The sequence below is a fragment of the Hordeum vulgare genome, chromosome 4H (genome assembly GCF_904849725.1).
Source record: "Hordeum vulgare subsp. vulgare chromosome 4H, MorexV3_pseudomolecules_assembly, whole genome shotgun sequence".
Classification (NCBI taxonomy): domain Eukaryota; kingdom Viridiplantae; phylum Streptophyta; class Magnoliopsida; order Poales; family Poaceae; genus Hordeum; species Hordeum vulgare.
In genome coordinates, this window is record NC_058521.1 from 246,767,820 (window position 1) to 246,786,492 (window position 18,673).

Here is an 18,673-nt window from a genome sequence, read left to right on the forward strand (position 1 = left end):
GCTGAGTCCCCGTGGTTCACACATTACTACAACAAATCTTGTACGTACAGGTTAAGCTATACTTTGACGTGAGCGCGCTGATTGTTCTATTTGGAGTTTCTTCTTCATCTTCCATGCCTACAATCTAGGATAGCAAGGATGGGCGTCATTTTATTGTTTGATTTCGTCTGTAGTCAGACCCTGCTCTTCTATATGGTGATTGCATGGATTGTTGTATTGAGATGATCATGATTAGCTTGTGGCGAGTGTAAGCCAATTACATATACTCATCTCTTTTTTACATATCCATTCTTGCGAAATGACGAGATGTGCGTCTATCCCTCTCAACGCCCTTGTGCCAAAATAAGGATAGGATCACATCTTGGGCGTTACATTCAGCCTTGTTGAACTTCTTCTTCTTCTTGAAGGTAATAGTCTTCATAGATTTGTTGAAAGTGGGCTTGTTCTTCCCTTTGTTCTTGTTCTGTGGGTACCTTTGCACCATATTGGCGGTAGGCTAAACCTCACCTCCTTTCTCAATAGTGCCTTTAGCCCGAGCTTTCTCTTCAACATCAAGGGATGCAATCATATTTTCAACTAATATCTCTTGTCTCTTATGTTTCAGAGTAGTGGCAAAGTTTCTCCGTGAAGGAGGTAAGTTTGCAATCATGCACCCAGCCATGAATTTATCAGGTAAATCACACTTAAGGATTCCCAATTCCTTCACAATGCATTGTATCTCATGAGCTTGTTCAACAACAGAATGGTTATTCACCATCTTGTAGTCGTGAAAATCCTTCATGATGTACAGTTCACTACGTGCATCTGTCGCACTAAATTTTGCATTCAGTACATCCCATGGAGTCTTCCCACCTTGCATGTGCATGTACACATCACATAGACGGTCGGCAAGAACACTCAGAACGCATCCCACAAAGATAGTATTGGCTTCTTGTAACTTTCTCTACTCTTCATCGGAATTTCCTTCTGGCATGTCATCACTAACATGGAAAACCTTCAAAGCAGTAAGCTAGAGCATCTACCTCACTTGCCACCTATTAAATTGCACACCGGTAAACTTATCCAGCCTCGGTGCATCAGCAAATCCAGCCATAGTTAACTCAGGAAATTACCTACAATTAGGTTTTTTGATTGTTGGAAAATTAGGCAAGATCATGATTAATTCGAGTAAACAATTTATGACTAGAACCAAAACTAGCATGCAACAATCTAGTAAACTAGATGAACAGCAGAATATGCACATCACCATCTCACACAAAGTAGCAACTACAGAGAGAGACATTAACAGATCACGAATAACGTATTGTTCATTAGTTGATGTAGGAGCGATGGCGTTGATGGCGACGTTGGCGACGATCTGTTGTTGACGGTGATGGAGACGGAAATGAGTAGCACCGCCGGACATGGATGATAGACGACCCATGATGACGAATTTGAGCACTGCGTGGAGCGCTTCCCAAAAACCAATTTCGTCCTCTCCCGGTGCAGAACCACAAACACAAAAGTTTTCGAGGACGTGCTCTCCCGCACACCGATGCACGTCGTCGTTCGAGATGAGGTGGACTATGGTGGCGGCGCAAGTTGCAAGATGAGGCAAAACCCTAGGTTTTTTGATGTATTTTTGGCTCAGGCTAGTAAGCAGTATATATAAGAGGACCAGAGGCGGTATCATGTCGCGGTGACGATCTCAAACGGACTTGGTTACTAAGTCGCATACTTACGAGACAAGAAATAATTAACTAGTCTATCAAGACATAAAAAATAAAACGGCGAAAGGAAGTCATGCCCCCGCAAGGTAACGGTCTGGATTTCGATGGACCATTCATGCATATGTCGCACATACGCGTCGCCCCTCCCCGCCCAGGCCAGGCCACGCGAGGCGAACGAGCACATGTGTGGTCTTCCTCCTTCTCTTCTCAACACACACTTAGAGTGGTGAATAACTCACTATATAAAGAGGTCCAACTCTTCCTCAACTAGCGGTATGGTACTAAACTTTAGCACCACCACTTGTCATTTTATTCATGGGCTCTTTTGAGATTTCAGAATTTATAGATGGGCCAAGCCCATTTATTATAACAACAAACTAATAGAAATGTCCTTCGTCTCATCAACCCTCACCTTGATGATCACAGTTGCATCGGTAGTTTGAACATTGTCCCAAAATAGCAATTTGTCGAAGCTATAGTTTTCATTAGATAACTCATGCACGCACCTTAGATCAATAGGAGATCCATAGATCATGGTCCAACATTCCCTATTAAGATTAAAGCTTTTCTAATTTATTCTTGCATTAGTCGCTCAAAAATAATGTGGATGTCATCATACACACGAGGTCTTCTATCAACCAAAAATCCATATCATCCACGCTGAGGAGGACAAAAGCCCGACTAAAAGGGTAGCGCGAGATTTCTCGAAAAACCGACTCGAGTGGTACTCTCCAACAATCGGATCGTACATTAGGGAAGGCTAACTCACCTTGCAGCATGGGCACAAGCGTGACTATGACCATCTCAGCTTGCAGCATGGGCACACCCTCATGATGGGCAGATCTTCATTTGTCGGACGAAGATCGTCATGATTGACACGAGCTCATGCGGGTCTGCCTTCGACTTTAGTAGGATGGTGTCAATAGGGAATAAAAGGAGTTGGGTCGAACAGAAAGATAGTCATTGCCGCAGGCAACAAACCCTAGAATGTGGCTACAATGGTGACCTCTATTTGGCGAAGGAGAAGAGAGAGGGGACGACATGGATGGGAAATGGTAGGAGAGGGCATAGTAAACTCACGTGTTCTGACGATCGAGATGTGAAGAGGAAAACCTCCAATCTGTCAAGAGGCATAGGCAGTGACTGGGCTGAACAATTTGGTCATGGGTACCTCGATAGCAAGATTAGGAGCGATATTTGCACTAAGGGAGATGGAGCGTTAATTGCATTTCTAAATGTGACCCAAATGCTTACGGCATTTCCTATTTGGCGGCAGAAGCGCGAGTTAACGTGCATTTTTATTAACTAGCGCATGTGACGTTCGTAAATGGGCCACCCCATCTATAGTCACTTGATGTTTTTTTCAAAATTCTTTTAACTTTTCTAAATATGGATGAAGTTTTTTAAAATTTCAACGGATATTTTTTAAGATTGATGAACTTTTCTCTGAAAATCGATGAACCTTTTCTAAAATATTAAAATTCTATGAACTTTTTTGAATATCGATGAACTTTTTTTAAATTTGATGAACATCTTTTTGAAAATGGATGATTTTTTATCAAAACTGACGATCGAATCTCGGGCAAGTAACATACCGAAGGACAAAGGGAATGACATACGGGATTATATGAATCCTTGGCACTGAGGTTCAATCGATAAGATCTTCGTAGAATATGTAGGATCCAATATGGGCATCCAGGTCCCGCTATTGGATATTGACCGAGGAGTCCCTCGGGTCATGTCTACATAGTTCTCGAACCCGCAGGGTCTGCACACTTAAGGTTCGGCAATGTTTTATGCGTATTTGAGTTATATGGTTGGTTATCGAATGTTGTTCGGAGTCCCGGATGAGATCACAGACATCACGAGGGTTTCCGGAATGGTCCGTAGACGAAGATTGATATATAGGATGACCTCATTTGATTACCAGAAAGTTTTCGGGCATTACCGAGAATGTACCGGGAGTGACAAATGGGTTCCGGATGTTCACCGGGGGGGCAGCCCACCCGGGGGAAGCCCATAGGCCTTAGGGGTGCCGCACCAGCCCTTAGTGGACTGGTGGGACAGCCCAAGAGGCCCTATGCGCAGGAGATAAAGAAATCAAATGAAAAAAATAGGGAAGTGGGAAGGAAGGGAAAGACTCCACCTTCCAATCCTAGTTGGACTAGGATTGGAGGAGGACTCCTCCCCTTGGTTCGGCCGACCCCTTGGGGCTCCCTTGAGCCTCAAGGCAAGGCCCTCCCCCTCCCTCCTATATATACTGAGGTATTAGGGCTGATTTGAGACAACTTTGCCACGGCAGCCCGACCACATACCTCCACGGTTTTTCCTCTAGATCGTATTTCTACGGAGCTCGGGCGAAACCCTGCTGGGATAGATCATGACCAACCTCCGGAACGTTGTCACGCTGCCGGAGAACTCATCTACCTCTCCGTCTCTCTTGGTGGATCAAGAAGGCCGAGATCATCGTCGAGCTGTACGTGTGCTGAACGCGGAGGTGTCGTCCGTTCGGCACTAGATCGGAGCGGATCGTGGGACGGATCGCGGGACGGTTCATGGGACGGTTCGCGGGGTGGGTCGAGGGACGTGAGGATGTTCCACTACATCAACCGCGTTTCTTAACGCTTCCTGTTGTGCGATCTACAAGGGTACGTAGATCGGAAATCCCCTCTCATAGATGGACATCACCATGATAGTTATTGCGTGTGCGTAGGAAAAATTTTGTTTCCCATGCGATGTTCCCCAACAGTTGGGTCAAACAGAAAGATAGTCATTGCCGCAGGCAACAAACCCTAGAATGTGGCTACAATGGTGACCTCTATTTGGCGAAGCAGAAGAGAGAGGGGACGACATGGATGGGAAATGGCCGGAGAGGGCATAGTAAACTCACATGTTCTGACGATCGAGACGTGAAAAGGAAAACCTCCAATTTGTCAAGAGGCATAGGCAGTGACTGGGTTGATCAATTTGGTCACGGGTATCTCGATAGCAAGATTAGGAGCGAGATTTGCACTAAGGGAGATGGAGCCTTAATTGCATTTCTAAATGTGGCCCAAATGCTTACGGCATTTCCTATTTGACGGCAGAAGCGCCAGTTAACGTGCATTTTTATTAACTAGCGCGTGTGACGTTCGTAAATGGGCCACCCCAGCTATAGTCACTTGATGTTTTTTTTTCAAAATTCTATTAACTTTTTAAAATATGGATGAAGTTTTTTAAAATTTCAACGGATATTTTTAAGATTGATGAACTTTTCTCTGAAAATCGACGAACCTTTTCTAAAATATTAAAATTATACGAACTTTTTTGAATATCGATGAACTTTTTTACAATTTTATGAACATCTTTTTGAAAATGGATGATTTTTTATCAAAATTGATGAACTTTTTTCAGATTTATGAACTTTTTTCAGTTCAATGATTTTTTTAAATGCATGTACTTCTTCTGAATTTCTATGAACTTTTTCCAAATTTAATAAAAAATTAAAAATTTCATGAACTTCTCCAAATTGGATGAACTTTTTTTCAATTTCAATGAACTTTTTTTCAAATTGATGAAAATTTTCAAATTTGATGAACCTTTTTAAAAGATATGAACTTTTTTCAAATGATGAACCTTTTTTTTAAATCCGTAAATATTTTTTTTCATACTTTTATTTTCATAACAAATGGAAAATCTGGACATTTTTTCTACTGGATCAGTAGAAAAAATAGATAAAAAAAACTAGGCAGCATGCTAGTGGGTCGACCCATAACAGCGATGTTGCAGGCGCCGGATCGTTAACTTACGCGTGTAGCGCTGCACAGGAGCTTCCAGTGCTTACAGACCTTGCAATGAATCTCGAAATCACTAAGTAGGGAGTACTCCTTTTAAAGATCACTCTCACTTTCCTAGATTGCGATAAGTGGCGCACTGCATGTGTCTCACTTGTCGTAACCTCGAAGTTTTCCTTTTTTATCGTAGATCCGTATTTTCAAAATGTTTTATCTCTTAAACCATGCGTCCAAATCTCGAACCGTTTTTATCGTTGGATTTCTCGCATTGGGATCTTCAAAACTAGATCCCATGTTGATAGGTTTTGACGAACTTTTTCTTACGAAAGTAAACCGGACCAAACAAAACCGTGCCTCTCACGGCAAAAACAAAACAGAAAACGTGTTTTTTCGCCTTTTTTTCCTTTCCGATAGACACGGTCGTGCCTCTCACGAAGGCAAAACCATGCCTCTCGCGGAAAACAAAATCGTGCCTCTCATAGAAAAAATGCATTATTTTTCCTTTTCGAGAGGCACACGTGTGCCTCTTATGAAGGCAAAACCGTGCCTCTCGTGAAAGCAAACCCGTGTCTCTTACGAAAAAGCAGAAAACACATTATTTTTTCCCTTTTCCGAGAGTCATGCTCGTGCCTCTCGCGAAGGTAAAACTGTGCCTCTCATGAAACCAACTGTGTCTCTCGCGGAAACAAAACCCTGCCTCTCATAAAAAAATAGAAAACACGTTTTTTTCGTTTCCGAAAGGCATGGCCATGCCTTCATGAAGGCAAAACCGTACCTCTCGTAAAAAAAACAAAAAAAGTCTTCACGGTGAAATCGTTCCTCTCGCAAAATCATGCCTTCATGAAGGCAAAATCGTCTTCACGGCCATGTTTTTTGCGCAAAAAATCGTCAAAAGGCGAAAAAAAACCTAAAAAGCCAAAAACACGTGCAAAAAAACAAAAACAAAAAACGCTTAGAACGCGACACGTGATGACGGTTGAGAACGCGCCTAGAGATGGCACGTAGGAGTGCTTGATGCGAAGCTTCCGAAGGGGGAGGTGCTATTGGACGCATTTTGCGTCAATTAGAAGGGGCTTCACATAGAAGTGCTGACTGGCGGGCTTTAATGGGCCGCAATTATTTTCGCACGCATTGAGATGTTTCCGTGATTGGTTTAGCACATGTTTGAGTTGTTTCCACTGTTTCATCCTGCTTTTACCATTCAAACTGTTTTTACTGTTCTTGTTGCTGTTTCCAAGTGTTTTCTGAACTGATTCAACTAATTTCTGAGCTCTAAAAAAGATGAAATTTCACTGTTTTTGTAAAAGTGTCGCTTCAAAGACATTTATAAGATAAATGTGATAGTTTCTAAAATACTTGCAGAAGTAAAAACAGTTTATTCTACAATTAAATATGCAGGCAAATAATTTTTAAATAACCTTAAGAATATTTTTTGAAAAACACAAACAAAATTTTGAGTAATTTTACGAACACGATTATTTTTCACAAACGCAATTACTTTTATTAAAATGAACAAATGTTTAATTTCCCAATCATTTCTTTAAAACATGAACATTTTCTAAAATGCAGAAGAAATTTGTAAGCATGAACAATGTTTTAAAGAACGAACAATTTTGAAATCTTGAGAACAAATTTTGAAACCGAGAACAATTGGAAAAATCCTGAACAAATTTGGAAGCGCGAACAATTTTTTTAAACACGAACATTTTTTGAATCTTGAGAACAAATTTTGAAACGACGTACAATTTTGAAAAATCCTGAACAAATTTGGAAGGGCGGACATTTTTTGAAGCTTGAGAACAAGTTTTGAAATGGAAAATAATTTTTTTGAATTCCTGAATCAGCTGTAGTATTTACAAACAAAAATTATAAATGGAAATCTTTTTCAAATTAATCAGCTGTAGTATTTTTGAAACTTAATCAGCGGTTGTATTTGTGAATTTGTGAATAAAAGTTCAAAATAGGAACATTTTCCTAATTATGGAACATTTTTTCAAATTCCGAAAGATTTTCTCAAATTCTGGAACAATTTTCAAACTCGAGAACATTTTTTAAAATCCAGAACATATTTTCGAATTCTGAAACATTTTTTGTAAATTGAGAATATTTTTTGAAAATCCAGCACATTATTTGAAACATAACCAGAAAAAATCCGGAACATTTTTTAAATTCCGGAAAAAAATTCTCGATTCTGGAACATTATTTCAAATTCCGAAACATTTTACAAATGCCGGAATATTTTTTCAAATTCCGGAACATTTTTTCAAATTCTAAAAAAAAAATCAAACTCCTGAACATTTTTTGAAAATCCAGAACATTTTTGGTACATTTTTTCAAATTCCGAAACATTTTGTGGTGCATTTTTTGAAAATCCAGAAGATTTTTTCAAATTCGGAATTTTTTGTAAATTGAGAACATTTTTTGAAAATCCAAAACATTATTTAAAACATAAACAGAAAAAATTCAGAACATTTTTTAAAAATTCCGGAACATTTTTTAGAATTCCGAAAAAAAATCTATTCCGATACATTTTTTCAAATTTCGAAAGATTTTTCAAATTCCAGTTCATTTTTTCAAATTCCGAAGCATTTTTAAAAATCCCAGAACATTTTTGAAACAGAAACAGAAAATAAATAAAAAACAGTTTAGGGAACCTTCTATAAGTTTTCGAAAATCAAGAAAAACTGGTTGGGAACCTTTCCCAAAACCGGAGGTGTTGGCATATAAATGGACCGGCCCATTCCCAAATGCTAGTTGGGTGCGCCTGTGCGACGACGCAGAAAGCGTCAAATAAGGATTTCGTCAAAGAAGGATTTCTTTTCGAAGGAGCACTCGCTAACTAAGTGACTCCCAAGTCCCAACGAATCTTGCTGGTGCAGCTGGGCCGGCTATCCATCCATAGGCAGCGAGCACAAAAAAATGTGTTCGGCCTGGAAGGCCCCCTCAATTCTGGGCTGAACGTGTTTGGCCCGTTCCCATTGTTTTGAAAGCCGGATGATCCAGCTATATTGCATTACTTAAACTTTAAGAAATACAATCCCGTCCAACAATATCCAGGACCTCATTTAGAACCAGATCTGGACAAGAATCTATCAGGATTTTCTAAAGGATCACCAAACAAGTTTCTTGGACGACATCACCATAGGATCTTAGATTTCCAGATCTTGAAACAATTGTCCAATTTTGATCGGTCGACTTTTGATAACTAGGAAAATTTATGTGCAAGTCAGGATCACCCGCTCCCCATAATAAGAAATCTAGGTTGAATAAGTCGAATGAAATGTTACCCCCTCGAATGATTTCAAAACCCACTTCCAGAGCAGAAACACAGAACTTGAAGTCAGCCTTGGATGTGAGAGACATTGAAACGTGAAGCAACTCCACCAAAACAGGCTTGAATAATGAGACGAAGCATCCAATCCAACAAACTTACTTGATGATATTTGAATTCTTGTCTTGTTGTTCTAGTACTTACAAAATTAGTAAAGCAAGGAAGGAAGAAGGAACCAACTCTCAAGGGACCACCCATTCTAAACCAGGCTGCAATATGATATGATGGCATCCCTCGTACAGACTGTTGCCTACTGCGTATTATACATACCGGCCATCTTGCATCAAGGAGCATTCGCCGCCAACCATTCATTAGCCTGTGGAAACACAAGATAATGTACGTATATGTGAGGATTGACCTCCTCCGAGAAACTACTAGTACTACTCACCCCGCAAAAAAAAAAAAAAAAAAAAAAAAAAAACCCTACTCCATAGCAGGCAGGAGTTATGCCAACAATACCTACCTCGCTGCCCTATCCCTTTGCCTTTGCCTTCTTATGGACATCGCTCTGCGCCATAGAGCATTGTGCCCAGACTGCACCTCAAATATCAGCGACTGGCATTTTCCAGTAATTCCAGGTATTGAAGTCCTCCTGGAGGCACCATCAGGTCAAGGTACAAAACACACTGATGAAATGAATTCAAGTCAAGAATCAGAAAACACGACAGACCTGCTCCGGTGGTGATGATAGAGGAGGGAACACCCGATTCACAAGAGCATGCAAGGACATGTATGATTTGGTATTCACCCGCCGATTCACCGCAACTTCACCCTGCACCAAACCACGAATATAAACAAACAAATGCCAATGCACATGCACATGCTTTTCATATCTTCTTACCTTGGGATTTATTATGAAGATCTTGCCCATGGGAATCCCAACCTTGAGGTAACTAAGCTCATCTGTATCTCTATTCCCAAATCCCGCATAGAAAGGATGCGAGTCAGGAGGAAATAGTGCTTTGATATCCTGTATGTATGCAGACAACGCTTTATTACTACATACTTGTCTTTTCTTCTCGATTTTTATGTGTGTCTAAGGGACTAGTCAGTTACTCACCGCTAGGCATGAGATCTTGAATTCATGAGGAGCTCTTCTGATGACTGCAAAACAACGCTGGTTTCAATACTCATTCACTTGGCACAGATCAAATAAAATTCAGCAGCCTCTAGATTCTTCAGCACTGTCCTCATCAATTCAGAAACTCAAACTTGAAACTAAAGAAAAAAACTGTGCTACACTAGTTTTTTAAAGTCTGTCCCTAATATAAAAAGGCTAGTGCTCACCTTCTCTGTACAAAGATGGAAAGAGGCCATCAGGAGATATCACGACAGGGCCATCAGGAAGTGCTTTTCCGTCCTGAAATTCATATTTACATGAGGGTAGAATGAGATACATGACATGCGAGTAGAATGAGATAGATGAAGATAATAATTGGGTATCCGGCCTATAAAGTTACATCACCACTTGTATATACTTTAGGGCACAAACAGATGAACAAAGGGTGGGAGAAAATTTTAATACCTGCTTTAGGTTGAAAAGAAACTGCCTTGTTAGGTGGGCCTGTGAAATAGAGCGTGCACTTAGAAAAAGCAGGTGGTATCCATTTTCCTGTGGAAGGCCATAAGAACAAACACGATTAAAAACATTTTAGGGCCAACTTGCTGCAAAAATTCACACAGAAAAACAAAAATATGCAATTCTTCAGGCATTTGGAGATTCTTCTATAGTTGGAGAAAAGATGATATATGATGGATCAATTGCGACTGTCTTCAGCTATATCTGGGAATGAAATTTAATACTTCTGTCTTGCTGCATACCTTTATTGCAGAAAATAAATGAGCAACTCCATTTTGAGACCAATCAACACCAACCATTGGCATGAACTGACCTAGAACATCAGACCTGCATTTATAGTTACAGTTATAAATATTTGAATGTATGGAATAAGAACAAAATGCCCCTGTTTTCTAGTGAACAAAATACATATTTGAATGTTTGGAATAAGAAAAAAAAAATCATGTTCTTCCCTCCCTCTTATAAGCAGATAGGATAAGTTCCAACAACAAAAAAACAGGACATTGTTTTTCCAAACTCTTCTACTTATAAAGTACCACTTTTCATTTAACGCAACATATCATTTTAAAACAGAAAGGTAATAAGATGTTAATCAAATCAAATATTTATAAATCATTATATTCCTGGCATTCAGGAGACAGATTAAAAAATATACAACTGGATTTGCCCAACTCACTTGGTGATAGTTCCATCAACGTCTGATATGACAATGTGTGCATTCCATTCCCATAAATATATGTGAGCATCTACCTGTGGAAAAGGTGGGGAGGATGAGAAACTGCAAGAGCAAATTGTAACACCCTGTTACTCCTGGCGGGATCTAGACTGGCCCCTCAGACCAACACTAGTCTTTCCTGCGCACTTTGTGCTCACTCATGCACACCCAGGACCAACTTCTCGGTCGGTCACCCATCCTAGAATTACTCCAAGCCAGGCACGCTTAACTTTGGAGGTTTTTTCGAATGGGCTCCCGAAAAAGAAGGAATTCCTTGTTGATATGAGTAGTCTATCATTCCTATTAAGTCAGGAACCGACGTCCTTGTCGACCCATCGGGAACGCTCCCTCTTGGCACATGTATGCGCGTGCAGTCCGGCACATGTGTCATGCCGTGTGCCACAACGGGCCACAAGCACCATGCGCTACATGCCAACACACCTGACACGCGCATGCCCGTGTAACCGCAAGGGTCGGCTCTGATACCAATTGTAACACCCTGTTACGTCTGGCGGAATCTAGACTGGCCCCACAGACAAACACTAGTCTTTCCTGCGCACTTTGTCCTCACTCATGCGCACCGGGACCAACTTCCCAGTCGGTCACCCATGCTAGAATTACTCCAAGCCAAGCACAATTAACTTTGGAGTTTTTTTTTGAATGGGCTCCCGGAAAAGAAGGAATTCCTTGTTGATATGAGTAGTCTATCATTCCTAATAAGTCAGGCTCTCACACAAATCAAGTGTAATGATGAAAGAAATGGCAACTAACCTGCTGTGTCCCAAGCATAGCAGTGGAGAAGGTAAATGTCACAATGTTCCTGCCCTCTCTAAGATGAAGAGACGCAAGCTCCTCAGATGTTGGAGTGAGCGATCGCACCTTCCTCTCCATCATCTTCGCACTGGGTTTATTTCTTCCTCCATCCGACTCTCTAACAGGAATGGATAAAGTACTCGCCACTGTGCTCTCACACACTGGCTGGATGCTGTTGATAGTCCTCGTTCTTTTGAAACTAAATGGCCAAATTCTCCAGCTGCCACCTTGTGTTGTGCTTGGCTCAACTCGCTCCACCTTTATCATACCTTGGTGTTCAAAGAGCTGTTCCTCTCTAAAAGAAACCATCCCCCGTACGACAGGTGCAGCTACATCCCAGGGAAAGTAACGGCCAGCAATCCTAACAACTAGCTTGTCGTTTCTTATCAATGACTGCTCCATGGTACGGAACTTCTCTAAGGTTATCTTCTCAGCATCAAAGGTTTTGCACGCAGCATCTGCTCCCATGCCTTCAGATAACAAGTGCCTGCATAGGGATAATTCTACAAAAATGACACAGCTAGCGATTATTACACTGACACATATAATGTTGCAGGCAACTAAGAAAGGTAAAAAATGAAACTGGATCCAGTCCCCTGAAATTGATGAATATGAGTATATCTACAAAATTCACTGCACATGCCGCAGAACAGAATTACTACTAAGATTTAAGAGATAAGCATCACATTTAATCTGCAGAACAAAATAGATATCATTAAAGCCTACTATAGGCCAGAGACGTATGAGCTCATATAGTAAAACAAACTCACCCACAAAAGGGTTGAACGAATCGTCTTTCAGGTCATCAGAGTGCTTGTTATCAGGCACTGGACTATTGATGAGCTCACACGGGCCACTATTTCCTTTTGACTCACTAGTGCATTCTAGTTCCTGCTCTGAAAAGCCAGAGTTCTTACTCTCGACTTGATCAACCCCACTATTCTCACCATTGTACAGTGAGCGACTTACTTGAAAATTATCAGATCTTTCAAGATCGTGTATGCGAGAACAGGGATTTGGTGCAGATTTGGCCTCCAGATTACTATCACATAGATGCAATTCACTTCCAGGAATAGGAACAAGGATAATCTCAGGCCTTGACAAATCAGAATGTTTTTTTGATTCATTTTCAAGATCAGTGTCATTCCCTCCCTCTTCATCTGCATCACCATCAGCTTCATCATGTACTCCTTCAGATGCTGCTTTATTAGCTACGATATCATCCAGGGTCTCTCTATCAGCAAAACTTGTAGTGTCACTAAATTGAAACTGAATTTCATCTACAAACTCACAGGACGGCGCGATTGTTTCTGCTTTATCGTTTGGGACACTATTTTTTTTGGACTCGCTAGTGCCTTCTAGTTCCTGCTCTGAAAAGCAAGAGTTCTTACTCTTGACTGGATCAACGCCACTGTTCTTACCATTGTACAGTGAGCGACTTACTTGAAAACTATCAGATCTTTCAAGATCATGTATGTCAGAACGGATATTTGGTGCAGATTTGGCCTCCAGATTATTATCACATAGATTCACCCCACTTCCAGGAATAGGAACAAGGATAATCTTAGGCCTTGAAAATTCAGGATTGTTTTCTGATTTATTTTTGAGATCAATGCCATTTCCTTCCTCTTCATCTGCATCACCATCAGCTTCGTTATGCACTCCTTCAATTGCTGCTTTATTAGCTACTATACCATCCACAATCTTCCTGTCAGCAAAACTTGTAGTCTCACTAAATTGAAACTGAAGTTCATCTACAAACTCACAGGGCGGCACGATAGTTTCTGCTTTATCCCTTGGGTCCTCAGGCACAGGCACTAATTCAACTCCACTTGCGGAACTAGGTCTGTTCTCGCTATCTTCCAAGTCGACGTTTTTTGCTTCGACTTTGCTCAAACTGGAAAAATCAGAAATAATTGGTGAAGCATCATCTTCTAATTTATTATGGCAAGCAGCTGTTTTTTCAGCAAGCTGCCATAAAGACATAACTGCTTCTGCTTCGTCCCTTGGCTCGTCAGGCACAAGCTCAATGTCAACTCCAATTGCAGAACCAGATCGGTTCTCATCATATTCTAGCTTGATATTTTCTGTGTCGACTTTGCTCAAACTGGAAAAATCAAAAACAATTGATGAAACTTCACCTTCCACTTTATTAGGGAAATCGGGTGTTTGGGCAATGGACTCTCCGTTTATACTTTGAATTTTTGGTGTCTGATTGAAAGAAACATCATGTTCCCCATAGCATGTTTTAGTATTCACCGTGGAATCCTTTGCTAAATCGTCAGAATCATTTTCATGCACATAACTCAATATATCTATACCACCAGGAGAAGCATCAGAAAATATTAGACCATGCTGACGAGCTAAATCATCAGATGAGCTGGTATTATGATCATTTGCAACAGTGTCCACAGAAATATCCATCTGATCATTGACAAGAGTACTGACAGAAATATCCTTATCAGGAAGATTAGCTTGGAAGGTTTGAGAACTAGAGCCGTCAAAAACAGAAACTTCTGGAACACCCAAGTTATACAAGTCTTCTTTAGTATTGCTAGAACCATGATTTGACAGCGGCCTTTCCTTGACATCTTTCTGTTCCAATTTTCCACTGGAGACTCTGGAACACTCTTCAAACTGTAGACCATCAGCCAATGAGATACCTTCAGCATAATAAACTTTATCAGTCAAAATATCGGACACATCATATGAGCTCTCCAGAGTCTCCGAGGTACTGATAATGACCACTTTCTCTTGGCACGCCTCATGACCACAAGCAATCATTGAACCATCACGCGTTTCACTTGACAAATATGTCGTTGTGCTATAAGTTGGTGAATTCGCTTCAGTAAAATTTTGGTTGAACTTGTCGGAATCAACAGCGACAAACTGTGAAACCACATCACTTTTACAATCAGTAATGCATGTTTCAATTGCATGAATTTCAAATATTCCATGGGAAAAGACCTCCGTGTGCATTTCCCTTACTGTAACATCTTCAAGATTACCCGGCAACTCACCTTGAGTATCAACAGACTCATTGATACTTTTACCTGTATCCAAATCATTTGACAGGTATTGTGATCCTGGCCGGTCTATAGTTGACATGATCCCATCAGTCAAGTCATCAGTCTTATGCGCATAAATGGCAACTATCTCCTCCTTGACACTAGTGGTTTGTATACAGTGCGCCTTCTCATCTCCTGAACTCCTCCTTCCTCCATGTGGGCTACCAACAGTGCTGTCCACATTGTCACAATCAGAGCCCATTGCTTTGTCATGATCAAAGCTACAATCTGGCAATACCATTTTTGTGGTTTCCCCTTGATTACCGTTGCCAGCATCTCTCAGACGACTACTGGAAGGTTCATGATCAGAACTGGAAGCTTCCGAACCATGCGAGAGATTTGTCGACCACTTTGTATCAAGGAGTTCGGCTGCAATCTCCACACGCTTTAATGAGCACACCGTATCCACAGCAGGGGCATTGTCCTTATTTGGTTTCCGTCCAAACATCCGCTCAAGTATGGTGCTCTGCCTTGAGACTGTCCTTGTGGGCATCTTCCCATTCCCAGCAGTGGCCTCCATGGTTGAGATATCACTAGAAGTGCTTTTGGACTTCCTTAACTGTGCATCCTGCATCAGCACCTCCCGTTCATCCCCCGAAGATGAAGTGGACACAACAAAATCCCCTTCCGCAGTAACTGAGTTTGCATCCCTGAGAAAGTGAGCCTCACCATTGCTATCCAAGTACATGTGAAACCCGGCTTCGACACCATTGACAGCAATGTTGACCACCTTCTCCCTTGTCTTGAGAACCCCCTGGAACTTGCCAAATCGCACATACCACGGCGAGCTCTTGAAGCTGCCATCCTGCTGCTGCACAACAACTATGTCGACCGCACCGCCAAATGGGTGGAATGGACCGGCGACACTGTACAAGACCTTTCCGACGGCATACATTTTGCCCACAATCTAGGAGCTTTTGCCTGGCACAGATCATCAGACCATGAAACGCTGGAACCTCTAGCATGGGAATTCCGGGCGACCACAACCATCCATCTCAAAGAACAATCTTTTCACTCAATTAACAATCAGGAGAAATAATAAAGAATATGCACCTCCTAACCCTTATTGATTTCACCTCAAAACTCCAACCAATTCTTCGAGAAATCGGGAACTTCCCAATCCCCAAATTCGGGATTGTCCCTGTGTCGCTGCCGAGAATCCGAACTTTACGCCAATCCAACAAGCTAATGGTGCGGGATAAAATAAACAACCCACCTTGGCAGGATCGGGAACCGGCACCACCCAAAAATACCTCTGATTTTCGCCCCAGATTCGACGAATAAGACCACCCTGAAGAGATCAAATCTCCTGGGTAATCTGAACCAGAGAAACAATAAACCAAGCTCACAAATTAGAGCTCGAAAAGAAAGGATCTGTCCACGATCCAAGCAAGAACCAAGATAACCGAGGAGGCTCGACAGAACTCACACGGATTTGTGTATTATAGGGATGGCTGATTAGGGAGGTTCGTTGGATGGAATTCGAGCGGGCGTAGGAGAGTATATCCCAGGATCAAATGATGCCGGAGAAGGGATAATTCCACCCTTCACCGGCATAGAATTGTGTATCCTGATGACATCGCCACTTACTTATTTATATTACTTCTTGGATTGGACTGGTCATTTTCTCTTAATTTTACCCTTTGCTTGTTACGATTTTCCTTTTTACTCCCTCCGTAAACTAATATAAGAGCGTTTAGATCACTAGAATTCTAGTGATCTAAACGCTCTTATATTAGTTTACGGAGGAGTACTTAGTAATTAGCGCCGTCCTACCCTTTTTTAACACTGTACCAAAAACTTATATAAATACGCATACATTCATCCATATAAATGCATACATGCATTTTCTACATTTTATAGACTAAGCCGACATATCATAAAGATCTTGTGAAGTCATCGTGGACGTCTCGTCGTCGACGGAAACGTCTTCTCGTATTGAATACGTTGTTTGACAGTTATTAGTGTCGTGCAAAAGGAAAGGCCACCTTTGTATTGGTTTAACACTCCACATTAGAAATATACATGATATAGATAATCATATTATTATTTTTCCAAATTCAGTTGCATTTTTTAGACATTCGGAGCACACTCGCAATAGTCATCCGATCCATATCAAAAGTGTCAAGTACTCACGCGTCGCACGATCGGATTTCTGGAACCATCCCACCCACTTTCTCTTTTCTCACTATTCGATGCGGTCGTGTCCTCCTCTTTGACTCTTTTTCTTCTAATGCGACGACACGCCTTATCTTTTGATGTGCCGCCATCACCTTCGTCTCCATGCTCAGCCATGGCCCCACCATCTTCTCCTTCTCTCACCCTTTCCCCCTCTCGTGTGGGGCTTCCAGGTCGAGCACGTGTTGCGCGGTGCTCCCAAATCCATGATGCACCACCCCTCGATCGTCCTATACTTAGAGCCAGCGAGGGAGGGTGCGTCCACCAGGATGCTTACGCGGCGGCGGTGTTGGCTCTGACTGTCCACCAACGTCGTGAACGGGGGCAACCTCCTTTTTGTTAAGGCGCCTAGGCCAATGACTCCCTTCACTAGTGGCGTCACCTAGACTGGCGTCTCCCTGCGTGTGTGGCACCATCTAGGACGACATCTCCCTCCCGCGCATAGTGTCCCGGGGGCCAGCATCTACCTCCCTCATCTCGCACTTTTTATACATCTCGAGCACACACCCGTGGTAGCCAACCGATCAAAATCAACGGCGTCGGGTATTCAGGTGTCGCATGTCGTGTTTTTGAACCATCCCGCCCACTTCCTCTTTCTCACTTTCCTATGCGGCGGCCTCCTCCTCTCTCACTCTTCTTCTTCTGATGCGATGCCGCGCCCCATCTTTCGACGCGCCTTCGTCTCCATGCTCATCCATCGCCCCACTATCTTCCCCTTTTCTCTCCCTCTTTCCCTCTCTTGTGGGGCTTCCAAATCGAGCGGGTAAGGCGTGGTTCTCCCAAATCCATGATGCACCACCCCTCGATCGCCCTATACTTGGAGCAAAGAGGGAGGGTGCATCCACCAGCATGCTTACGCGATGGCGGTGCAGGCCTTGACTGTCCTCCGACGCCATGAACAGCGGTAACCTCCCTTGCGTTGAGGCGCCTAGGCCAATGCCTCCTTCCACTACGTATCGTCGCCTAGGTTGGTGTCTCCCTGCATGTGTGGCATCATCCAGGTTAGCATCTCCCTCCCGCGCATGGCATCATGGGGGGCAACGTCTATCGCCCTAGTGTGGCTGCATCAATCAACATCTATGCAAGGCAGTCATCTTCGATGTGACATGCATGACGATGTGTTGGAAATATGCCCTAGAGGCAATAATAAATTAGTTATTAATATATTTCTTTGTTCATGATAGTCGTTTATTATCCATGCTATAATTGTATTGATTGGAAACACAAATACATGTGTGGATACATAGACAAAACATTGTCCCCAGTAAGTCTCTAGTTGACTAGCTCATTGATCAAAGATGGTCAAGGTTTCCTGACCATAGACAAGTGTTTTCACTCGATAACGGGATCACATCATTGGGAGAATGATGTGATGGACAAGACCCAAACTATAAACGTAGCATATGACCGTGTCAGTTTATTGTTACTGTTTTCTGCATGTCAATGTATCTGTTCCTATGACCATGAGATCATGCAACTCCCGGACACCAGGGGTATACCTTATGTG

At 42.0% G+C, this 18,673-nt stretch overlaps 1 protein-coding gene across 1 annotated transcript; it reads right to left on the minus strand.

Annotated features, from left to right (window-relative positions):
* Positions 1–8,901: 8,901 nt before the first annotated feature.
* Positions 8,902–16,560, minus strand: LOC123448464 (phosphatidate phosphatase PAH2-like). The gene is made up of 12 exons (XM_045125364.1): positions 16,418–16,560; positions 12,691–16,306; positions 11,879–12,423; positions 11,069–11,142; positions 10,635–10,719; positions 10,339–10,425; positions 10,101–10,173; positions 9,874–9,917; positions 9,655–9,783; positions 9,484–9,585; positions 9,277–9,405; positions 8,902–9,129 (listed from the first exon to the last, which is right to left on the minus strand). Exons 2-11 carry the CDS (start codon positions 15,881–15,883, stop codon positions 9,355–9,357), a joined length of 4,383 nt encoding a protein of 1,460 aa, XP_044981299.1. The 5' UTR covers positions 15,884–16,306; positions 16,418–16,560; the 3' UTR covers positions 8,902–9,129; positions 9,277–9,354.
* Between the last annotated feature and the right edge of the window lie 2,113 nt (positions 16,561–18,673).

Excerpts from the sequence above, each read along its gene's own strand:
- LOC123448464 (XM_045125364.1), bottom strand. The coding sequence starts at position 15,883 with ATGTATGCCGTCGGAAAGGTCTTGTACAGTGTCGCCGGTCCATTCCAC. Across the intron at positions 12,424-12,690 it reads TTCGTTCAACCCTTTTGTGG|AATTATCCCTATGCAGGCAC; the intron begins GTGAGTTTGTTT and ends TCATTTTTGTAG. Across the intron at positions 9,784-9,873 it reads TCAAGATCTCATGCCTAGCG|GATATCAAAGCACTATTTCC; the intron begins GTGAGTAACTGA and ends GCATACATACAG.